The following is a 25,947-nucleotide window of genomic DNA, read 5'->3' on the forward strand; positions in this document are numbered from 1 at the left end:
GGATGTGTTGGACCCCTTCAACACGATGCAGCCGTTCTGCGAAATGCACGATGGCAATGTTGCAATGAACAACCTGCTGCCTAGTGAAGGAAGATCTGTGCGTTTACTATATATATATATATATATATATATATATATATATATATATATATATATATATATATATGCTGGGTGCCCCAGCTATCTTTAGCCAAGGGTTAAAATATACAATATTAGAGGCAGGCAAGTGAAATTAGTTGCAAATTGCCGACAGCCACCTTGCGCACTTCAGACAATCTTTTGTTTTGTAATTAATTAATTTGTTAATTAGGATGATTTAACTAAATGGCTAAATATTGACTTTAAGCAAGAAATGCGACTTGCAAAGTTGAGAGTGTCTTCAGAAACCCCCATCGCCTTATTTGTGATAAAGAAAGTCTCACGTATACCATTTTTTCCAAGCTGCAAAGAAAGCCCGCGAAATACCAAAAAACCACGTGACTAGCGCATTTGTGCGTAGTGAACGTGCTGCTCTCAGCCGTGGTTTGAGCGAACGAAATTAGCGTCAGCCAGTTGGCACGCGTGACGGTGCAAGTTGTAGCGAGCACGGGCCAAGAAATCACCGTTAACTTACCGGCCTACCGCTGCAACGGAGCTGGCGAGTAGCGGCCGCAGCTAATTTCGTTGATGGTTAATGAGCTGCTCCGGGGCCTTCATCGTGCTGCTACTTTGGTGAGTGTGTGCCCCTTGCCAATGACCTTAATATGGCATTGTTTTTTTACCAGTTTAAGAAATCCCACAAACACAGCACTGCTTACATTGGAAGCCATAACAGCTGATTTCTGTTGCCACAATCACTCCACTGTTTAAAACGAGATTATATTTCTTTGAGAATGCTGCTCCATAGTTTAATGCACACACGAAAAATATGCACGTGTTTAATGCACCAACATGCATGATTTTTAGATATGCAAAATGCACACACAAAAGTTTAAGCAAAAAGCAATTCTTATACATAGAGAAATGCAGTATGTGCAGGTGCTGAAAAGGGGAAGCATAAAGCTGAAGCCAATGTTTTAGCAGCACTTGCTTCAGTAGTAGGTGTTTCTTCTTGCATTACTGCAAATTGCTTCAAGCCTCCATTTTCATGTGAATACGTATCTTGCTTGCCTTCCAGCATAACAGACACACAAAACTACAGTATTTGTGATAGCAGCCTCAAAGAGGATAAAGGTAATATGGTGTGTGCATAGTATACAGCAAAAGGTCAGGCATGGAGAGAAGTGTGTGAGGAAGCTGAAGGATCATGCACCAACTGCAAGGTATTATGAGATATTTACATGCAAAGCATGGATTCATATACCGAGTAAGATAGCTGTACAAAATGACCCCTTAGAGAAAATATCGAATCTCATATAAAACTTATTCTTCAAGAAAACAAATAAGCAATGTCTGTACACATCATTAGGGTGGCTTGTTGGGCAAGTTGGTACATAGTTCTTCGCAAGGAAATGCCAGCAGCACCAAAAGACAGCAGAAGAAACTGAGCCAAGAAAAAAGAGACAGGGACAGGTAGGATGCTGGACTAACAACTGACTTTAATTCGATGAAGACGCAAACAACAAACCGATAGGAGCATGCGCAGCAACAACCGTGAATCACTGATAGGCACCCTATCACCCTATCAGTGAGAAACGCCGTCAAGCTCGTGTTTTCTGCGCCCTGCATTTTGGCTAGGCATATGTAAGCGTGTTGCGCGGCATGGGGATAGTAGGTCCAAGTGTAATACTGCGCATGTCAACAGATTCAGCAGGTGTGATACATGCATTGTCTACAGCATTCCCTTGACCTGTGGCAAAGAAATATTGGGCAATCGGGCAGGTGTGTGAACGATAGAATGCGCGAGCACGCAAATTTACTTCCTACGGGCACGGGTTGAAATCTACCGATTCACTGCAAAGTGTGCGGTTGCACCCCTCTATTCAGCAACGTTTCGGTGACTGGGAGGGCTAAAACACAGAAAAAACGTGAAATTATTGAAGCGTTTCAAATTCACAAACTTGGTCCTGATAAGTGTGTGAGTGCGCTATCTGTGTTTTTGAATGACAAGGAGGTCCGGTTTCTTGACAGTGATCGGTGATAGGGGGCCTGTCAGTGATTCACGGTTGTTGCTGCGCATGCTCATATCGGTTTGTTGTTCGCGTCTTCATCGAATTAAAGTCAGTTGTTAGTCCAGCATCCTACCTGTTCCTGTCTCTTTTTTCTTGGCTCAGTTTCTCCTGCTTTCTTTTGGTGCTGCTGGCATTTCTTCACGAAGAACTGTACACATCTGTAACTGAGTTGTAGCATAAGATGAAAAATGACACATATATGCATACGTATGTTTCACGTATGCTGTAAATCATGGTGGTTTCATTTTTAGAATGCATGACGTGTTCAAATCATACCGCAACAAAGTGAGGACATAGCATAGTTCTGGTAGGCTGTTCAGTTTATGCCAATGGTAAGGACTCACACAGACACAAACAACCATTGCCTTATTTTTTGCACTCACCTGCAGACAATAAAAGTCTTCATGCGCAACCGCTGAACACAGCACACAAGCAATTATTTGGTGCAATTATTACCCTACATGAACATCTGCTAAAACATGTGATCGGCCTTACTTATAGACACATGAACAAAAAAGTGTATAGTCAAACCCATCTACAAGAGTACTGAAGAGCGACAAAAATTCCGCTGTAATCACCAAAAATTGTTATGAACGGATTACAAGAAAAAAGCAAAATAGGGAGACGGCAGGCTGTGTGAGAATACTATGATATCACATGGGACACGCCAACACAGATAATTATAAAGGATGACACAGCTGCCAATTATTTTAACATGCTTGAAAATTCGGATGCTTTCACAGCAGCGCCATAAGCCCCATAGAGTCAATTTATTCGAACATCTGAAATTTCAGATACTGAAACTCTTCAAAGTCTCAGTTCTTTGACTTTTTGCTCAAATGTTATGTCCTAAACTGCACTAACAGAAGCCAGCACTGCTGCCGTCTCTATCATTTCGCAGGCTTGAACTAGCACTGCACAAGTCTATCCGTTGCAGATTAGCAGATTATAAACTGCAAACATAGCAGATTTATAAACTCAGCTTTGCCGCAATGCTAAAATGCTATGTTGTGAAGCATACCTTGAACCAAACGGGCATGCATGGCTGGCAATATCGAGAAGGCTACAAAACAGGTCTTATTGTATGAGCATGCAGTAGCCGGGGTTGTGGGCACGGTGTAACAGCTTGAATCTCTCGTTTTATTTCTTTTCAAGAATTTCACGTTCCATTACCTTATGGTATGGACACCTAGCAACCAGAGACCGGATTTTAGGTAAATGCCTATTTCGTTCCTTGCGCTCCTATCACGCCACTTTGATACATGAGCATGAAACAGAGGTCAAGAAGGGCTTTTATAGTGTTTTTATAGTGCCTATAAATGCCTATTTTTGCCGTTCGTGCCTAAACGCTTACAAATGCCTATAAATGCCTATTTTCAAACTTGGCACTTGTATTAACACTATTTAGCCTCAAGTTTCGCTCACAGGTGCAGTTTGAGACCGTTATTATGTTACTGCACAACATTGACTGTTCGGAACTATGGGGTTCAACCTAGTCATCTCGTTCAACTAATTCGCGGAAACAAACACCAGCAGTGAAGCGAGAGAGACATGCCGGGGAGCATTCGCCGCCGCGCTGACATGGCACGAGCGGTTGGCGAATACGAACTCGCGGAGAGCCGTCAGCAGAAAGGAGAGCGAAGAGCAAAAAAGCAAGAAAAATGTGATGTGTACGCATCTTTTGTTTTGTTTGAAATTTACTTTTTAAAGTGTTCGCTGCAGTAGCATGGCCAGAAATATATTTTTTTTAATTTGAATTTGAATTGAATTTATTGACCTAAAACAATTTACAAAAACACCATATTGTGAGAAATACATCTGAATGCCTAGCCTAAGGCCAGTTGGAATTCATGCAAAAGTAATCCTGAAAAAAGGCATGCCACTTATCAAAAAAAAAGTATACAGGCACAAATAGTTTTACTAATGTTATAACACTTGGAAAGCTAACTATAACATTATGTATTTACAGAGCTTAGCGAGTGATCATACGTATGGCAAAAAAGAAAGAGGAAAAAAAGAAGTACAAAAATACGTAAGATAGCATATAAGAGCATATCAAACAGCAAAGCAATAAATGAATGTACAAAAATAATTAACTGACATTAGAAAACTTTGAAAACTAATTATGACACATTATGTATCCGGAGAGCATAACAATAACACATAAGGACAAAAAGTAAAGAAAATATATTGATATTCATATATACAGATCCATTATATAATTGTACAGGGAGCATTTACATAAGTAAATAAAAGCATGCAACATGATTATACAAGGTAGTGAATTCAATACGTCTGTTTCCAGCATTGATACATTGGGTGTCTATATGTTACTTAAGAAATATTTTTTCAGTGCAAAAGAGAAATTCTTATTTTGTTTTATAGTTCTTGTGGATGGTTATTTCACACGCCGACTGTAAGTTTTCTCTTATTGTATACGTTTTTTGTTTGCTCAGTGAGATATTTTCCTTTTACTTTGTTGCGGCTTTCGTAAGTAGAACATAGAAAATCTGATGAGCAAACTGGGCAGTTGGTGTTAATACTAGAAGGGACCATAAGTGCTGTTTTATGATTAATTATTGCACTGAACGGCATGATATTTAGGCTTCGGAAGAGTGGTAGCATATGTGTCGTACAGTCTGAATTGGTTATAACGTGGATTGCTCTTTTCTGAAGTTTTATTACTGGTTCTAGGTATGTGCAGCATGTGTGACACCATGTAAACACACAGTAGTTTAAGTGGCTACGAAATACGCTCAAGTAAATTATTCATAAGGTCGGCATGTCAAATATGTCTCGGCATTAGTACAGAAGAACACAAGCTTCACCGACTTTTTTGCAGACTTTGTCGATATGAGGTTTGCAGTTCAAATTTTCATCAAGGAGAACGCCTAGGTATTTTATTGAATGTACTCATTCTAGTGCTGAATTGTTTAGTGTAAGTGTGCATGCGTGTTCGAGTGTTTTCGGCAGCAAAGAAAATGTAATGTATTTGGTTTACTGTGTATTTAAAATTAATTTATTTGAAGAGAACCACTTGTGGATATCAACAAGCTCCGAGTTCGCACACACAATGGTATGGTCTAAGGAATCTTGAGCGCATATGACAGCCGTATCGTCAGCGTACATTGATATTGAAAAGTTTTTTACCAAGCAAGGTAGGTTATTGACGTAGAGTGAGAAAAATATTGATCCAAGAAATGAACCTTGGGGTGTAACCTATTGTTGTTTCAAGAAGCTCGAATTGGGTATCAGCAAGCTGTACTGTCTGTTTACGGTTCTCGGGAGGGGGGGGGGGTTCAGCCATACTTAATGTATGTTCGTGAGTGCGTTTAAACCCCCCCCCCTCCCGAACCACCACCTTCACCCCGCCTGGCTATGCCAGTGGTTCACTGCCAGGGAAGAAATTGGCTCTGTGTGATTCGAACCGGCCAATAGCGAGAACCCCTCCCTTTGGGTCTTTTAGCGATCTTGCTATCTACTCTTGCTCTGCCCTTATCAATCATGCCAAAAAGACACCCAGGAGTGTGTTGGTTCGACAGTGGACACTTGACTCACCGTGCAGAACACGGGGGAGACCGTGTTCTGCGAACCATGCGGGACAAAGCACAACTGCATGGCTATGTTCAACTGTTGGCACCTTTGTGCCATCTTAAGCAATAACATTTTTGTTTTCCTGACGTAGATAGAGGTCGTGCATGTCTTCGCCTGAAATTATTTGCATTTAAGTGAAACTTTATTGTGCCTGTATTTACAATACTGGAGGCCTAAGACGTTGTTTTGACTGCTTATTTTTGGTGCCTAAAACAAGCTTTTTTAATGCCTAAAAATCTGGCCTCTAGTTATAACTGATAATGCGGCACGGGAGCATTCTTGTAACCAGGTTATTTCACCAAAGAACACGTAAGAAAGTTGACAGTGCAGTGGCTTCTCATGATTATAACCAATATATTAATAAAAACGACATCATTATAAGTGCATTCTATTGCATCTACAATTTACCTCTTCAGTCTTAGCCAAGTGCAGTTATAATCATTCTTACCTTGCACTTGCCATGGTCACAAACTATTTCACGTTTTGGATTAGTTAAAGCTGAAATTTGGGCTAGTTGGTCTTGACTTAAATACATAATATAGCGGAACAAAACAAGGACAGAGACTTTATTGTCCTGTGTGTTTCTTTCTCTGTCCTTGTTTTGTTCCGCTATATTATGTATTTAAGACACGTTTTGGATGCATTGCACAAAGTGCCATAAGTGAACAAAAACATAGAAGAGAGTTTTAGTATAATGGAAAGCAATAGAGATTTAGCATAGCATTCAAACTGAATGTTCCACACTGCGCATGTGCAGAATGTAAACGCAGCCGGAGCGCTTGCATTCATACGCTATTTTTATAACACACATTTAAAAGGGTCATGAACCGCTTTTCCAAGTAATGATCTAATGACCTCAGTATTGGAGTTTACTACCTCTCGAATCGATTGCTGCAAAAATTTCTCGAATCCGTCAAGAATGAGCGGAGTTACGGGAGTTCGGCGCACGCTTTCAGTGCTTTCTCTCTTTTCTCGTGCCGACGAGCGCACTGGAAGCTACACATGGAGGGATGGCACAGGGGAAAGAAGTTACGTCAGCGCGCGTCATGAAACGCAATCGCGCTCCCGCTGTGATTCGCGTGCGCGAGTGCGGCTACCGTGTACTGAGGAGTGCGGCGCCGGCAAGTGGCAGCACCCCATGGCAAGAAGCGCATCTGATCCGAACGCCACTCTCAATTTACGTCGGCTATCGGCCAATAAGCATGCTATGTCTCTTGCGACGTAAGCAGGCAGATCTGCGACGTCAACATGCAGACGCCCCGCCCACTGACGAGAGTGAGAACCGGCCTCTGTTTGAAAAGAGGGCGCCTGAGGAAACGGCAACTTCGCGCTCCGCTTGTGGCCTATACGCGGCGCGCACGACTGTAATATTTGGCAGAGCAGTTCATAGCCGTGTCAGCTTTCCACAGGATGTGTTTTTTCAACAAGCCCAAGGGGTGCTTCATGACCCCTTTAATGCTAACGCATGCAAGGAGTTCCATACATATGGCAAGATGGCAGTGCCTGTCGAAGTGAGAGCCTTTTACTTCAGGTCTATCGTCATTGGACTGAGCAATGCTCATATTCGATTTAGATTTGAGTAATGATGCTTCGCCAGCCGTATACCGCTGATATAGCTTCATTTTTGAGATATGCTCTTGATTAGATACACACTAGGCTTAACGAGAATCTACCTTGTGTTTTCTGTAGTTGCGTCGAGATGGCGCCACTGCATGTATGTAGTTTTTCGTTCATTCACCTGTTTTAAAGAACACAGCCTCGGTGAAACAAAGTGAAATGCGGTCGTATGGGTATTGCTTACCAGTAATGAGTGTTCTTACGTCTAGATGGTGCCATTTGTGCTTACGTTAGCGTTTAACTCCCTTTCGCTATACTAAAAGACCAGTGTGTACCACGCAGTGTTTTCTGTCTTAGCGTTAGTTTAGATGCACGGCAACGCTAATGTAAGTATTTTACGCTATACTAAAACACTCTAATAAGTAGAGCTGTACGAATAGCAAAATTTTGGGTGCGAAGCGAATTCAAATATTGAAGTCTGAGTGCGAATCGAATCGAATATTTTTTAAATATTTCTCGAATATTTCTCGAATATTTTTCTAATATTTTTCGAATATTTTTTTAATACTTTGAAGCAAAATTGCAGAAAAAAAAGTTAGAGAGGATTCCTAAGCATATTCTTACGAGATAGCAACATGAAAGTATTTCTTTTCACTAGGTTGATGAAGCACTGGTGGGGTGGTGTTTCATAGTTGTGTTATGAAGAATGAGGCAATGTAGGGGCCGAATTCTATTTATGTACATGATTTGGTGCAACCAAAGTGTTGCCGACAACACTTTACACGTGATAGGCGAAGATGCCATTTCCTCAGCCTCTCCTCCTCTTTCAACTTCTGTGGAAGTCCAACCGATGTGGCGGACAAGGGCGTGCTCCCTTCAAGTCCGGAGTTCCAAATCTGTCTCGTAGACGTCGATATATAAGAACATCTGAAATTTTGGATGCTAAAAAGCTTCGGCTTCCGATTTTTCGGACTTCCTGCTCAAATTTCAGGTCCAAAACAGCATTAAGTGAGCCCCCACCTATGCCACATCTTTCATCTCCATGGTGGAACCAACGTCTTCTTGAGTTCATACATTTGCGACCTTAACGGAGCTTGAAAGGCAGCTTTGCCGCAATACTGGGGTGTGATGAGGTGAAGCCTATTGAAAATCTAGGAACCACTTCCAGTCGGACGTTGACTATGTCTTAACAAAGTTCGACCGTAACGGAGCTTGAAAGGCAGCTTTGCCGCAATACCAGAGTGTGATGAGGTGAAGCATATTGAAAACCTGAAGGGGTCACTTTCAATCGGACGTTGACTGTATTTGTTTTGGGGAAGTTCGAATAGTTCGAATAGTAAAATTCTAGTGCGAATCGAATCGAATAGCAAGCACTATTAAAAAAATATTCGAAATTTCGAATATTCGCACACCCCTACTAATAAGCCAATTTCTCAAGAACAGTTCATCATTGTAGTGTGCAACGAGCATCATGTAGTGAGTGAGCACTGCCAGAACCAGGATCTTCATAATAACATCTTGAGTGCTCTCATTTGAAAACATTTAATGGCTGCCTCAAGGTCAATAGATTCTTTGTCAAAACTCAAATCATCTTAAGATTAACTGGGCACATACCGAGCTTATTCTACAAAATTAAGCTCATGCAAGTTTATTCTACAAATATATGCCCATTAGAAAAAAAGCCATGTACAGCAATGCGCACTGCCAAAGCATGTGTGAATTGAATTTTAATGCATGTATGCCAAAAAGTTCCGTCTTCATGCTTGAAAAGTGAAGTGCAACCATCAGTAGTTTCTGAAATGTGCAACAAAACACACATATACCACACACACACAAAAAAAAAACACAGATGCAAGTGTGTGTTCACTATGCCTTTGCCAGTACCTGAATGCAGAAGATTATAGTAGCGACATGTGGTGTGGGCCAGCGAACTTCGAGTTTTCCAAAAACAAATACACAAATAGAACAAACATGTTACGGCACTTACGACACAAAGGGGATGTCGCAGACCAACACCAAGTTCTCAGGGGTGCTTAAAGGTTCGCCCATATGGATGCCAGGACCAGTTCAACCAAGTCACTGCACGAACATGTCAAGGTAAAACGTTCATTGTGTAATGCTATCTGGCTGCCCAGAGCACATTTTAGCTCACTGCAACTAATCAGCACGATTACGAAACTGACCCACCGCTACAAGTTTTTCTTTAAATCTTCAAAGTTGTAGAAACTTGTGGCACACAGTGAAATAAACGGGACAGTGAACACAGAGGACACAGCGCTGACACAGGACACACCTGTCTGTTCGCTGTCGCCTTTGTTGTGCTGTTCTGCCACAATGTTCCTGAACCAACTAGCCCACCAAAGAACCTTTGCGGAAACTATTGCACACTTCCTGAACATAAAAGAATAACCTTTAGCAAGTACAAAGGTCTGTGCTAGAGATGATAATCTAAATTGTGAAGTTTTAGGTGCCAAAACCATGCCATAGTGGAGCATAGTGAAGCATGCCATAGTGGAGGACTCCAGATTAGTTCTGCCTACCTCGGGTTCCATACATTTTATGTACACCCTAAATCTAAGTACATGGGTGTTCTTGCATTTTGCCACCCCCCCCCCCTTGAATTTTGGGCCATCTTGGCCAAAGCAATGTATGGTGATGTGTTTGTAGTAAGAAGGCTAGGTGTGATGTTGCTCATCAAAAAAAGTTAACAGATGCACATTCGTCTTCCGCTGTGCTCGTGTACAACAGCATGATTGCAGGAACAACGCAAGCCAATATATCATGACATCACGGCACATCCACATCCTTGAGACCGAAAAAGAAACGGGTTTGCAGAAAACATTATGGTAAGTTATTCAGGGTACTGTTGAACGAAAGAAGGAGAATTTAAGCGCTCATTTTTTTTTATTCGACACAACCTTGCTGAAAACTAATAAACAATCACCCCAAGGAAAGCATAGGGGACGTTATTTTTAGTATTTTTGATATAAACGTGAAGAAATTAAAGTGGACGAAAAGAACTTGCCGCCGGCAGGGACCAAACCTGCAACTTTCCAATAATGCGTCCGATGTCTTACCAATAGAGCTACGGCGGCGGTCACCCTCCCGTACACTTTACGAGGTATTTTTAGAGCAGGTTAGCAGGAATGCTAGTGTGCTTACAGTGTGTGCCCACACAACATACGTGCCAGCAGCGAAAGGCGGAACACTGTCTAGACCCCACCCTAAAGGTGTAGTGTTGACGTTGCATTCAATTAACTTAGTTGCTATTGCAACCAAGTGCACTCCACATCTTTGTAAGCCCTCTAAACATCTGCATGCATGCTGCAGATGTGCCACTGATAGGGAATGCAATAACAACAGTAATGAATTTATCGCTCAAAGCAAGAACACATCCTTCATAAGCAAAAGTGTTATTAAAATAAAAGATCAAACTGGAGCTGCCCATATTGTACTATTTTACTTGTCATATGTAACATATGTGCTGACTGATTCAGAAAGTCATATTACAGTTTTGTTGACTCATTCATTTTGGTGTAGACATTAAACTGTGGAGCCGCCGTGTGAGCTTCTGTGGCAATTTCCCAGGCAATGAACCTGTATACCAATAGACACAAAATAATCAAGGACTTTTAGACGAATAATCTACTTGCTTACTTATATTATTATTTTCATCTACTGTCTCTTTAAGCAGTTTGTTACCAGAGATGTCCATGAGGTCATTTGGAATCATCCGCATTATTCATTGCTGTAGACAGATCAGCAGTATGGATTAAGGATCGTCCCCGAGTATGACACTATTGCAATGAATGTGTTGTGGTGTTTGAAACAGCTGCAATGTCAATAACAGGCGACACACTAGGGCAAATGCAGTCAATGTGATGAGAAACACGGTCAAGAGCAAAATTACAATCATTTGATGAATAAGTATTTGAATCTATTGGTATAAGACATCTTCCAGCCTTTTGTCCAGCGGTCAGCATAATAAAGCGAGCACTATCAAGGAGACTTTCTGCACGTAGATCTCAAACCTAAATTACCGCAGGCAAGAGACGTGGCTGGACTAACTTGGTAGTATTAAATGTGGCAGTTTCTGCACATTATCAGCAGCTAAAATGGTTAGAAAAGGTAACTGCAAAAGGGCGCAGGACACAGAAGGCGACAACACGAAGCGCTACTGACAAGAGACCACACAAAGTGGTACCGAGTTGTCAGTACTACATTGCGTTGTCTCTCTCTGTCCCGTGTGCTTTTGCTGTTACCTTTGCTAATAATCATTCGTGAACTGGCCTACACCCACGTTCTTCTAAGCTAATATGGATAATGATAATAATACATTTAATGAAAAGCACCAGTAGAAGATGGAATTTAAATGAGCATTTAAATGAGGAAACTCATCTTCTCCGGGGCATGGTTGTGCTGAGAAAGGCAAGTACCCTTGTTGAGACAATGGCTCCAGCTACATTCCTTGTTCTGCCAAAGTTCATCATTCCACAGTCTGTGTAAACCTCTGTCATGTTGTTTCATGTTAAAATGAAAAATAACTACCATCGCACGTGCAATAAGGGGTCAGATGAATTCACCATGTGCAGTGTGTGCCTGTTCATGGCAGATGCACAAATATCAAGTTTATGCTGTTCTGAAATCATGTTCATTGGCGCTACATGAATGACGTGGCGCCATCTTTGCATGCTGGCGGCTGGCAGCGTCTCCGTTTCTTAAGCAGCCAGCGTCTCGGCACAGATACCAAGACCGTGCAAGATGGCGACACCGCCAGACGAGTTTTCATTCGCTAGCCGTACCGATGTGCCGACTTCCGGTTGAGAAGGTAGCGATTTAGTATACATATACTGCAAACCACTAAAGGCCCAGGCAATGAACACCTAAACACATACGAGAAAAGTAAAGGAAGGTGCCGCTCGATGTACTGCGCTCTAAAAGTAGAGAAAGCTTATCTTTCGAATAATAACCGTATGTACGAATGAGAACAATGTGCGCAAGGCAGGCGATGTGTTTGATTGCAAGCATAAATAATATTCACGTAACCAAATTTATATGCCACCAGTTCACCGAATAAGTGCGCAGTCAGCTAACTGTAGAGGTACGGGGAATCTCCGCGCATAAAAATAAATTCTCTTGCATTGACAAAACAATTCATGAGATATCTTTGCGCTAAAGTGCACAGCAGTGGCGGAACTACGCAGTGGGCTCGCAACAGCTGAACACTGTTACAAACAAAACTTCGGTTATGCGCCGTCGGCCAATCGTGCTGCCCCCAACGTCCCCGCACTTTCGTCACACCAGACGGCGCCTGTCATTCAAATACCGAATCACAACCAAACCAAACCGCAAATGCCAATCCTGAGCATATGTAGGCACTATTTTCATGTTTCTATGCTATCGAAGCAGTTACAATGCACCGAAACGCTGTTTAAAGTGCGCGATGTTGGCGGTATATTGAAAGTGCATATGATCAACTCACGGTTTCACGATGCCGTTCCCGAGCAGCTAGAACATCAACTGAAAGCTGTGCATTCAGCAATAAGATGGTACACAATTCAACGAATGACACATACACATTTTAGAGGCTCAAAAATAAAGCGTGCTAAGCCTCGTTGGCAACAAGGTTTCCGCCAGAGGTCTCACCCGACGCAGCGCTCATGCTTTGGCGATTCGTCTCCAGTTAGGGTTAACTGCAGTTTTAAAATTTGCGGCCTGTTTGCGTTCTTTAATTTGTTTAAATATAGCACAATATAAAGTAAATCTTACTCGACTTGAATAATTATGGTCATAATAACAACGCCCGGTCACTAATTTTGCACATTCTTTCCAATAAAAACAGAAATCTACAAACCGGAACTTGTGCTGATCCCGCAGTTCCGAAAACCAAACGTATCAAACAATTCTTTGAAGATTGACATTTTTAACATACGTGGATAAAAAAGAATAATTTTCCACAAATCTACAAACCGGAACTTGTGCTGATCCCGCAGTTCCGAAAACCAAACGTATCAAACAATTCTTTGAAGATTGACATTTTTAACATACGTGGATAAAAAAGAATAATTTTCCACAGCCAAGTGACACTGTGCTTAGTTATTCCAAAGTTGAAAATGCTCATGGCGTCAGTGAAAAAAGTGGAATAAATTTGAATGAGTAAAATTTATGTTTACAAATATAGTATGTTTTAGTTGTATGTTATCCAATGCAGTATGCTGGCAGTATGTAAGTACAACATGCTTTCGCCATGAGGATCATTTCACGCATACCGTTCGTCTTGCTTCCGTCAACAGCCCCTTCATTTCAAAAATATTTTTTTCGCGCTTTCGATCGGCCACGCCATATTACTTTATAAAACTGTGAATGCAAGAAAATGTTATAGGCTCTTTTGGTTCGTTTGTAAGCAGATGAAGAAATCGGCGCTGGGATTTGGCGAAAGCGGGCGGAAGTTTGGCAACAATGTTTTGTGATCATTGTTGCTTGTTTTTGAGACGCCAAAATAACGCTGAGTGGAATGGTTCAGACCGTTCGTTCAATTTGTTCAAACTTGTTCAAACTTCAACTTGTTGAAACAGTTGCCTCTTGACTACAAATGTTTCGCACTTTGCTGCGACTGGTTGTGAACTCTCGATCAGGACCAGATTTGCTTAATGGTGTTGCGCCACCGCTTCAAACTGTAGGTTGGCTGGATAGACATGAAATTTGCCTGCTTCGTCTGTTGTGTACCTTCTTTCGCTTGCGAATAAACTGAAAGTTTTCCAAACACGCAGTCTGGCGATCCGCTTGCTCCGTACGGGGCGTAATGGCAGCGCAAAGATTCGAACTTCGTTATCGCGCGCATGATACCGCATGTAGAAGATATTTTGGCAAAAAAACAAAAAGACAAGAAGTACCATTCATCATATATAAGATCACTTCAGTTAGGGCACAGATTCTGAAGTTATTCTGTGAGCTCGGCAAGCTTGCGTCACGCATCGTACAGATGCAATGCGCGTTTGACGCCGTATTTTTGTAAACGAAAAAAGACAACAGTTCCGTAGAAGGCTGGGCGACTTGGATTTCCACGCCGATTCAAAGTATGCACAAAAAGCAAAATAATGAGGAACTTGGACGTGTGGAGCAGATATCATGCCACTGACTCAATATCAAGTCAGTCCTCCGACCGAGAGTTGGGAGTCGTCTTCTTTTACTTTTCATCCATTCATCGGAATAGGAAAATGGTCTGGCAACCGGCACGACGCACGCCTTTTTGACATCGCATGCTGTTGAACTCAATTCATGCACCTTACGATTACGCACGTCAGGTAACCACTGTATTAATAGCCGTCACTTGCGGCAGCAGATATATTAGGCAAAATTTTTGTCGCAGCTGATATTTGGCTGCGTCAAATGAACCACTTGACAACGAGCAGCAGCGCCTGTGATTGCTACTTCTGATTTTTTGGTGTGGGAATTTGAAACATGAATGCGCTCGTGTGCGGTCACCATATATTATTCAATGCAACCCAGAAAGGTCAAGCGCCAATCATCGCAATATTTGAGTAAACAAATGTTCTATCGACTGTGAGCCTCCGGGCCTGTATGTGGCCCTGCGGCAGGGCTACCAACTCAAGGGAGATTTCCTAGGTTACGGTAATTTTCAAGTCTACGAGGAGACAAAGGAAATCAAATCAGTGATTTGAGGAAAATTTTAGTATAGCGGGAATCTTGTGGGTAAATTATATGTGTTGTTCTTTCTGATAAAATATTGAATTTCAGCAACTTCGGCGACATTTGACTACCGCGTCCGGCCGTGTGGAGGCTTGTTGTGCGATCATCTGGCGACACTAGGGCACTCGAACCTCTTTTTCTGAAAAAAATGCGAAAACAGCTTTCATGAAGATAATAAAGGTGCAAACATGATTATTAACTTTTCTTGATGTACGTGCCGTGCCCGAAATAGTACAGCTCGAAAACTCTCGCTTGTGTTACACATTCTTGTTTTGGATTGCCTGCTTTATAAAACGCTAAGCTAGGTTATTAGAGCGATACGATGTTCTGATGATGTGCATTACATCTAAACCAAAAATGGGGGATTCATTTATCAGCATGTATCTCCCGTTATCACTTCACCTCACTTAATTTGCTTTAGCCACGGTTCCCGACGAACTCATTCTTGCGAAACCTGTAATAATAATCGTTTAGGTTTTACGTCCCGAAACCACGACATGATTACGAAGGACGCCGTAATGGAGGGCTCCGGAAATTTAGACCACCTGGGGTTCTTTAACGTGCACCCAGGGCTTAAAGTCTCCCTGCAGTGAATGGGGGGCCCTCGTACGGCGGTGACATATATATATACATATGTATATGTATATATATTGACCTTATATAACTTTATCCCTTTGCATCCCGAGTTATTCTTGAAAGATCATTTTAAAAATGGCAATTTATTTTTAGTCCTTGGTTTTATTGGCACGTTGAATAAATGTCCTAAATACACTTGGAGTAATATATTTATTTGTATAACATTCATAGGCATTTGTTCAATTCAGTTCATTTCTAGTGATACCAAAAATTAAGTGTTGAAGGTTAATTGGTGTGTTTGGGGCGACAATGTAGTGGAGCCAACTGTCACTAGAACTGAACTGAATTGAGCTAACACTTATGAATATTATACAGATAAGTATATTACTCCAAGCGTATTTAGGACATTTATTCAACGTGCCAATCCAACCAAGCACTAAAATGAAATTGCCATTTTTAAAACGATCTTTCAAAAATAACTCGGGATGCAAAGGGATAAAGATATGTAAGGTCAAAGCAAAGAATTCAAAGCAAATAACATTAGTTCACTCATTGCATTGAGAACCTGAGGCCCGACAAGGCTACATTTTATTTTCACACCTACTTGTATAAAAAGGTAGGCAAAATACATGCGTCTTTGGCAGTACACCAGACTTGCAATGCACAACGGAACGAATGAAAATTCCCTGGTAAGATAAAGAGACCAAAGTGCACCTTCTCTGATTAACGAGTAGGTAGCTTCACGCTCAGGTGCCTCGTGGAACAATATGCTGTGCCAACAAGCTTAGTCGAACAGGTTGATGACCCATGGTGTGCAGTCTCGGGAAGTTGTATTCAGCAGTATGACGACACCTGCTTTTTGCTTTTCTGTTTTTCTGACACTGCCTCGACCAAATAATTGAGATTAAATCATTATTTGGAGAATTGGAGAGTTATATTTTCGTCGCACAAAGCACTATTGCTTAAAAAAATCAACTCTGCCACTTATAAAATGGGTGCCGCAGTGCTACTTTGACCTACTGAGGGGGGGTCGAGCACCTCAAGAAACGGAGGGGGGGCCCCCGGGCCCCCTTGCCTTTAAGCCCTGCGTGCACCTCAGTCTAAGTACACGGGCCTCCAGAATTTCGCCTCTATCGAAATGCGGCCGCCCGGCCGGGATTTGATCCCGCGACCTTCGGTACAGCAGTCGAGCACCATAACCACTAGACCACCGCGTTTTTGCTTTTTATTTTAAACTTACGAGCGCGAAACAGGGTCACAATGCTTTGCGTATACCCAAGCGCTTGCGCTTTATTGTTGCTGCTGTGCGTGCGTCATACGTTAACCTTTTGGCTACGCACGAGAACCTCTTGAGTGCCCAAGGAATGCAAAGCCTTGGTGCCCAATTCTATAACGCTCTGACAGCGTCTCCCACTTTAAAAAATTGGCCGCGTATCTGCGTGCTTCGCTGCAAATGTCGTGTAAAGACGATAGAAGAGGCGCTGTGTGAGATATGGACGCCATCTGGCAATACGTCGGGAAACATGAGTGCTGTGTTGCGTGCTGGTAGTCCCGGCGCAGCAGCAGGCGAAGACCTTTGCAGAGAAACGTCCGCACTCAACGAGTACTCTCCACACACTCTTTTATTTACACGTCGCCTGGGTAAAACAGGAACGCCAGAGCGGCGCCCACAACCGGCAGCCTGAAGGCCGCCCACAACGCTGCTTTTTCATTTTTAAAATTTTTTTTCACCTTCTTGGCCTTCTCAAAACTAAAGTTTTTCAACACCAACCCATGGCATTCGTACAGTGCAATACAGAACCGAAACCGAAACACAACAATGAGCTCGTGCGAAGGGCACGGAGGAAGGCAAATTTCAGCGCAGTCGCATTTTCAGCTTTGTTGAAACAGCGCTCACTAGACGACGACGAAGTAAAAGAAGGCACAGGACACGCAGCGCCTGTCCTGTGCCTTCTTTTACTTCGTTGTCGTCTAGTGAGCGCTGTTTCAACAAAGATGAACGCATACCAACTCGCTCAAGCTTCCATTCTTATGCATTTTCAGCGCAGCTTAAGAAACTAGGGTCCTTAAAATTACGTATGTATGCATTTTCTAATAAAGGAACACGGCACGTAATACTTACCTAGTGATGTTGCACCTCAGATATGTATGATATTTACTTTTTGATCGACAACGTTCACAAGTATGAACAGCCTTACCAGTTCAAGACGGCTGGCCCTTGGGCAAGTGGTTCAACTTTGGCCGAGCGGCTGAATCGAGGGACGTGCCGACAAACAGAAAGACAGACCAAAATTTCTGCGTTTAAGTTCCCCAAGAAAGACTATCGTCTTTAAAATAAAGGAAGCGATGGGGAAAACAACGTACAAGCGAGGGAACGTGCAAGCGAGGGAATTTCGGTAGACATGAGGAAATTTTCGACTTGTGGCAAAGAAATTCTAACGTTTCGTATGCGCAACAGTTACTGCGGTCGGTAAGCCAACGTGCTCCAACACCGCGCTTCTTTGACGTGTAAGTATAGTGTAAGGTTGTAGTATTATCCAGCAGGAAGAACACAAACGAGGAACGGCCTGCGGCGCGTGGCTCGGGGCGGCTGCGAGAAACATCAGTCTGGCCCGAACCTTGCAGCAGTAGAGATGCCTCTGTTGTTTGCTGCCTCCGTGTATTCTTTGAGGGCTCTGGTCGACCGACTGCCCCGAGCCCACATTTGGCGCCCAACGTGGGGCGCCAAATGTGACATCGGCAGGCGTGCGCACGAGGGGGCAGGTGGGCGCCCCCAATCATCTAAAGGGGGCGCTGATTCCGCGTCATATCTTTATTCAGTCGGACCTTTCCAGTCATTTTTTAATGCGTAGGGTTACGGCTACGCATGCTTTTTGACTATAATGAATGGCGACCAAGGATTCCTGATGAATTTCAAAGGCTTCCCATCTTTACCCCCGGAAAGCCGGGGACAAATCACAGGCCGCTGTGAGAAATACGTCATCGCTTTATTTACATTTTCATTTTTGCATCCATTGCGGAGCTCGTTTTCTTTCGGACTCGTCCAATGGGGGGGGGGGGGGGGGAGGCGCTGCGGTGGACCTTGGCCTCCCCCTAATGTAGAATCTATCTATCTATCTATCTATCTATCTATCTATCTATCTATCTATCTATCTATCTATCTATCTATCTATCTATCTATCTATCTATCTATCTATCTATCTATCTATCTATCTATCTATCTATCTATCTCAAAGGTACGCACGTTTCTCTCTTTTCTTGCCGTCCGCATATATCAATAATGCGACAGAATTTATTGTTTTGCATATGCAGGAGGGTAAAAAGGTGGGCGAGTTGGAATCGATGCACTTGAAAAACCAGCGCGAAAACGACGGAGAACACATAGAAAGTGCTTTGTGTGTGTGTGTGTTCTCCGTCATTTTCACGCTGGTTTTTCAAGTATGCATATGCAGGGCACGTTGTGATTGCGTCTTCACGGGCAGCGTTATACTTTTCTTGCAATCTTGACCTTGTAAACGTACCGTAAAATCCCGAGCAAGCGGCCCTACCCGAGCAAGCGCCCCACTCCCTTTTTCTGGAGATTGGATATATCCGCCAATGTCACAGCAAGCGCCCCCCATGCACTCCCCCCATGCACTCCCCCCATTTTCACTGTTTCATTCACTGTTTCTATTCGCTTGACGAGCAAATAACGACAGTGAATGCACCTATTCAATAACGTATTTCACTGGAAGCACGGGCGCCTCTTCCACCGCCATCTTGAATTGTGATCCGTGACTGAGAAAGCCCCCCCCCCCTCCAAATCTTGTCGGATTATCTTTCACCGGGGGGGGGGGGGGGAGGCTTGCTCGGGATTTTGCGGGGTATATTGATAGTTATGCTCTACCATCGTCGCATAAATGGCTGAGCATGTAGCAAAATGTGCAATCTTATTAGGGCAAATACTAATTCTGAAAAATTAACTTAAGCTTGTTGCCGATAGGGTAAGCTTTGTGACATAGCGCGATATTGCATGCAGTTTACCAAATGAGCACAAATTAAAAAAAAAGGAGCTTTAAATTGGTAGATACATAGGCTTGCGCGCGAGGGGGTTAGGAGGGCCCCCCTAATCATCCAAAGGGGGCACCAAATCGGCCCCACACCTTTCTTCAGTCGGACCTGTCCCGCCATTGTTAAGAGTACAATGCATGCAGGCTTTTGACATGCAGGTTATTGACAATAATTGCGGCCAAGAACACCTGATGTTGCATTCCTAGAACTATTTACTTTTCATTTTTACCCTGGAAAGCCGGGGACAAAAGTTAGGGCATCGTGAGCGGCACGTTATATAACAAAGTTTTTTTAGGGGAGGGGGGGGTGCGGTAAAGCCCCCTCCCCCTAATGGAGAACCCTGCGCAGGCCTATGGGTCGATAAAATATAATTTGTTGGCACGGAATGAGTTCGATTGGGTCTCTCAATGCGCATATATGTCTTGCAAGTCATATGCGCTTTGTATATGAATGCATATACAAAAAAAAGAACAGTGCTAGGGTTTGTCATGTGCAACCCAGCTACTAGAATTCACCCGTGATCTTTATTCTAATATGTACGGTAACTCACAGACAGACTGCATATATGTCGACTTTTCTAAAGCATTCGACCGTGTCGCACATTGTCGTTTAATTACTAAACTGTCTTCCCTTAATTTTCATTCTCTAACTATATCTTGGCACCGGAAGTTTCTGTCGTCACGCAAGCAGTTTACATGGGTCAGTAACACCTCGTTACTTCTAGAGTTCCCCAGGGCAGCGTCTTGGGTCCTTTATTATTTCTCATCTACATTAATGGCATTCCATCTCATATCACATCAAACATCCGTTTGTTCGCCGACGATTGCATCATATACCGCAAAATTATAAGTCCAGCAGATCATCTGGCACTACAACAGGATCTCGACCTAATCACATTCTGGTGCTCAAAGTGGCAGATGACGGTTAACACTGTGAAATGCAGAGTAATGACATTCAGCCGAAAGCAGTCAAACTCGACTTACACATATTCTCTCAACAATAAATCTATACAGGCAACGGACCACTATAAGTGGTCCGTTGCCAATATAGATTGGCATTAACTTGGCATTAACTTCACTTCGAATCTATCCTGGTCAACACACATTAAAAAAAATTACTGCCACAGCATCGCGCACACTCGGATCCTGAAACGTAATATTCATATGGCGCCATCCATAACACGTAAACTAGCATATCAAACATTTGTTCGTCCACAACTCGAATATGCATCATCCATCTCCATCTGGTCACCTCACCAAGCCTATCTCATCGACTTACGCAAAACCACGCTGCACGTTTCATTGCGCGTGACTACAATCGCTATTCCAGTGCGACTAACATGAAGGCTTCGTTATCACTACCATCTCTGGAATTGCGCAGGAAGATAGCCACTCTATGTTTATTCCATAAAGTCATCTAGAGCACGCATGTAAATACACTGCCTGCTATCAAAGCCCCATCGCACATCTCGCAGGCTTCATAATGAGCATAGTTTTGCTCGTCATTTCGGCCGCACCCAAGCATCTAACGCATCCGCGCTAGCATGTACCATAGTTCAATGGAATAACCTCCCTGATGATGTAGTATGCATTCGTGATCACGTGGCGTTTAGGAATAAAGTACTAACTATTTATGGCTGTGTTTCCTAAGCATATCTTTTATATTCGTGTTTATTCATTGTACATTGACATCTCGACCCGTTCAAATATGTATAACACATATTAGTGTCATATTATTGCAGTGCATGCTATCTCAAATTTTAGCAATTGTAGAATACCAGGCTTTTGAATTATTTTCGTTTGTTTTGTGTTCTTGATAAATAACTATTGTATAGTCCCCCTCACATAATGCTCTGGAGCCTGTGAGGTATTTGTAAATAAATAAATAAATAAATAAATAAATAAATAAATAAATAAATAAGCTCAAGAGTTACCAGAAATGACGCCAATAACAGGAGCATCGTTGATATCACAAATCGAAGAGTTTTCTGAGGTTTTTCGATATGCACAAGAACACCCTAATGCACGTAGCAGCTGCTTATGGCTGTCATAGTGTCCTCCGCTTGGCAACCGAAGATGTCGATGAATGTTGGCGCACTGGCCGCTGCAAATAGGCACGACGCGTAGGCTGACTCAAAGTCCATCGTGTTCAGGTCGACCGGCGCGTCCTGTGCCGTGCAAAGCGCCAGGCAAGCACGTTTGTAGAACAACAAATTCGAAGAAGTCAAGCGAGGTTTGTTCCTGCTTACGAGGTCGCGGTCGTACTGGCGTTTCGCCGCGTACGCTATGCGCAGCGATTCCATGACGCTGAACGCGCGGTCGAACTGGCTGTCGTTCAGCTTCGCGTGCAGGTTGGCTGTCTGGCGGGCGTAGCAGTCCTGTATCCTCGAGTAATTTGCGGACGTGCCGTTGCTCCAGCCGTACGTGTCTGCGCCTCGGTCTAACGTGGAGTAGATAACTTTGCTGGCAAGATTATTTACGAACACGGCGATGTTGATGAACTTGTCGTCTTCGACGTGTCGGTAGTACAAGGGAGGCAAGACGAACATGGGCGGCACCACGACGTTGGAGTGGTACGCAACCAGGTCGGTACCGAGCAGAAACCGTTTGAGGCCGAGGTCATCCCTTCTGTCCACCGATGGGAGAAGACAGCTCTTTATGTCGCGGACGTACAGATTGACCACGTTCGACACAAAGTCCGTTGACGTCACCTTCTTACGGCTGCTGCACCGCACCGCCTGCTTCCTCATGCTGGCGCCGTAGAAACGCACCATGCGAATCCTGGTGAACTGTTCGATCGCCGCCCGCCTGTCTTCTTCGGCCATCCAGGTCCAGGCAGCCACTCGGCTTTTCACTTGTTTCCCCGTGATGCCCATGTAGGCGTCGATGACTTCTTCATTCCCCTTGGTGACGTTTAAGAGGCCACTCAGAAGGTGAAGCCAGGTGTCCTCGAAAGCAAACTGCATCTCGAGGTAACATTTACGTCTCACACGGTAAGCGTCACTGTTTCCCGACTGTGTGTAATCTACGTCTAAGACGCTCCTCGAGACAAGGGCGACCATGTAGAGTGCCCTCGCCACCGACTTGGTCTTTACCAGAACTTCGTTCAGCTCTTTGCATATGGTGTCCATGCCAGTCGTAACAACCGGAACATTTTCCGCGAGCGACAGCTCTTTGTGTAGAACCTCTATCCACGTCTTTCCTGGAAAGGTCTGGCACTGGACGTCTTGCAATTTCGGTCCAGAATCGTCCGCATCAACAAAAATCCCTCGATTCTTGTCCAGCTTGAGAACCTCTTCGACGACGGTATCGCTGGCTTTGTCTTCACCTACCACTTTAAACAAGCGGTTCACGTACTCTTTTACACGGTCCATGCTTTCCGGTGGGATGAAATTGTGTAACGGGTACCATCTCGTTACCTTCAAAGTTACGTTCCCCGAATCTTCAATTACGCTGAATGCGACGAGCGTGTGGAAACGGTTAACAAGCGAGAGGCGGAGGATGTCGCGGAAGAACTGCATCGGGTCATTCTCGTTGAGCCACTTCGACACGGAGATGTTTAAAGCCTGAAAGGAGGATGTCGTCGTGTCAGGCTATGAAGAAGACATCGCATTAGTCCTATTGACTGTCATTCGTGCATGCAGCGAGGCCTCGTGAAAATCGTGAATCATAATGCGCGTAGTGACGTCTGCTGCCGGGCTAATTGACACACGTGCTAGAAGGACTTTCAGCCGCAAGATAGGGCACGAACTCAGAATAGGCGCGAACAAGCGCTTTTTACAGCGGAGCTCTTTAAGGTCGACGTTATTCTCCGGGGTGCGTTCGTATACAGCTCCTAGCGGGTATATGCCACAGAAATAGAACAAGCGCTCCCACTACTCACCACTGGTTAACTAAAAATGAAGAAGTCCGCGGGCAAAAGCGTATGTGCCACGGGGCACATACGCAAAGAAAGAAAGAAATAATGAGAAAAAGAAAGTGAGAAAGAAAGAAAAGAAAGTCAGAAAGACAAAGAGAAAGAGAAAAACAGCGGAAGAAAGGAAGAAAGAGAGAAACAAAAGAAAGAAACTGAAGGAAGGAAAGAAATACTTTGCAGAAAACATTGGTTGGGCAGGGGCGTAGCCAGACATTTCTTCCGGGGGGGGGGGGGGGGGGGTTCAACCATACTTTGTGTATGATAGTGCGTGCGTTTGTATGTGTGCGTGTATATATACGCAAGCAAAACTGAAAAATTTCGGAAGGGGGGGGGGGGTTGAACCCTCCCCCCCCCCCTTGGCTACGCCCCTGTGGTTGGGAGAGCAGGAGGAAAATGTGTGTGCCCTGTTTGTACCGAATCAGACCATGCCTACCAAAGTGATGCCACCAGCTCCGCTGTTTAACCAGCCATCGCGACGTAAGTCAGCGACGCTCATTCAACTTTTTTCCGTTGGTTCCCAGTCCACGCCCAATTTTGCGCTTGAACCCCTCGCTAACCTCCTTACCATCCCCGTAAATCAACCAGAAACAAGAGCCCACTACGTATTTGTGGGCTATAGGTCTTCAGTACAGCTAGGCGGTCGCCGCTAAACCTTCCATGATGCATCTGTGCAATCACTGTCGAGCGCGAGAGTATCACCAGAGAACAACGGGTGAGCCTTTCCCATTTCCGCACATAATTAAATACATCTCTCAGCGCTCTGCATATATCTGTTCTGCTAAAAAATCAGAGACCGCACTATAGGCGTCAGTGATATTGCTTTTCGGGCCAGCCGCACTTCTTGGGCATTGTGCACCGGAACTGTATAAACAAATTCCTTTGAAGATATAAAATAAATAAGTAAATGAAAACACCAAGCATCCATTGGCGTAGCCAAGGTGGGTTGGGGTGTTCAACACCCCCCTCCCCCAAATTTTTCAATTTTGCAGGTGTATATACACACATCACATACAAACGCACGCACGAACATGCATTAAGTATGGTTACCGCCCCCCCCCCCCAAAAAAAAAAAAAAAAAAAAATCTGGCTACGTTACTGCAAGCATCGCTGGCTATGTGAGCAAGCGATATCAAATTGTTTCTACACTAAGGCATAAATGTACATGGTCGAGAAAGTAGAACAGACACTTGCGCTATGTAATTGAAGCTGGTGTGTCTTTACATAGTGATACCTATGTACTCTTACAGCACTCGTGGTCCGTCACGCCATTCCCGAGAACCCAAGTCTGGAATTAGCTTCATTCCAAGTTCCAATTTTCTGTCAATCACAGAGGGCTGTGGCCTCTGTGATTTGTTCGAAGCGCCGCTAATGCATAATTTGAGAATATGGTCGAGTTTGACGAAGTACAGCGTAGCACCTTTCGTTGACCACTTGTGGTTACATTTCCCTAACTTTCTGTCTGTACATAACCTACTTGCGGTTAGCAGGCCCGTAGCCAGGAAAGGGGGGGGGGGGGGGGGGCTAGGGGCCTCTTCCGAAATTTTGCTGAAGTAGATGTTTTTACCAAAAATAAATAATAAAAATATGTGTTTTTCTCAAAACGTCAAGGTTTTCAGCAAGTGCCCCCCCCCCCCCCCTGAAAAAAATTCCTGGCTACGGACCTGGCGGTTCGAATGTATTAGTTACTTCATTTATAATTGCATCTTTATGTACCTTTACCTGGGGCCTGGTCCATCGCGATGAGCAGTCTTTTTTCTTTACTATTACACTCCAAATGCTAACGCATAAAATAAGAACGTCTACGAGAAGTAGACATCTTCGGCAAGTGCGAAAGGCGATGCTAGTACGGTTCTTTACCTCGAAAAGTTCGTCCGTGGAAGCTTTAATGTCGGCATCTCTCTTGAGGTACGTCAGACAGGAGTTGTAGAAAATGGCGGCGTCCTGCATCAGCTCGTGGTTGTCGCCGTGCAGATGAGGCCTGCTGAGCGCTTCGTGGAGTGTGTCCGAGAAGTTTTGCGCCACGTCAATCATGAAGGAGGAGGGCCGCTTCGTGTTCTTGATCCACTGACCGCACACGTGTCCGTAGAAGTCCGTGCATGGGTTGACGCTGTGGTCCATCAGGCTCTCAGTAAGCTCGGCCACCTGCGAAGCGACCATGCTCAACGCGCCTCTTGCACATGGCGAATTATGCTTCGTATGAATTAAAAATTCAGCATCCCCAGTTGACAACACTAACGGTACCAAAATTATGCCCCATCATGTCACAGGTAGCAAAAATTTTTGACGTCTTAGAAGACGATATCGCATGATGGAAGAATGTAGAAAATGTGCTGTGCTCTCCTAAGCATCGCCTAGAGGGACTGTCTTTCTTTTTCAGATTACTTCGGCGTAAATG

At 43.8% G+C, this 25,947-nt stretch overlaps 2 protein-coding genes across 3 annotated transcripts in view; both read right to left on the reverse strand.

Moving 5' to 3' along the window:
• Positions 1–12,982, reverse strand: part of LOC119401300 (mucin-17) — a 38,416-nt gene extending 25,434 nt beyond the window's left edge. Inside the window, exons 1-2 of one of the 2 annotated variants that reach the window (XM_037667993.2) lie at positions 12,784–12,982; positions 9,289–9,380 (exon numbers count right to left, since the gene is read on the reverse strand). In XM_037667993.2, the coding sequence (XP_037523921.1) occupies positions 9,289–9,350 (62 nt within the window). In that variant the 5' untranslated portion in view covers positions 9,351–9,380; positions 12,784–12,982. The remainder of the gene's footprint in view (positions 1–9,288; positions 9,381–12,783) is intronic. The other variant, XM_037667994.2, reaches the window with a different exon arrangement.
• An 8,672-nt stretch (positions 12,983–21,654) lies between these two features.
• On the reverse strand, positions 21,655–25,709 carry LOC119402531 (endothelin-converting enzyme 2-like). Its single transcript, XM_037669681.1, has 3 exons — positions 25,410–25,709; positions 21,886–23,202; positions 21,655–21,804 (listed from the first exon to the last, which is right to left on the reverse strand). The coding sequence occupies exons 1-3, from the start codon at positions 25,707–25,709 to the stop codon at positions 21,655–21,657; spliced, it is 1,767 nt and encodes a 588-aa protein (XP_037525609.1).
• Positions 25,710–25,947: the final 238 nt, after the last annotated feature.

The sequence above is a fragment of the Rhipicephalus sanguineus genome, chromosome 8 (genome assembly GCF_013339695.2).
Source record: "Rhipicephalus sanguineus isolate Rsan-2018 chromosome 8, BIME_Rsan_1.4, whole genome shotgun sequence".
In the NCBI taxonomy this organism is placed as follows: domain Eukaryota; kingdom Metazoa; phylum Arthropoda; class Arachnida; order Ixodida; family Ixodidae; genus Rhipicephalus; species Rhipicephalus sanguineus.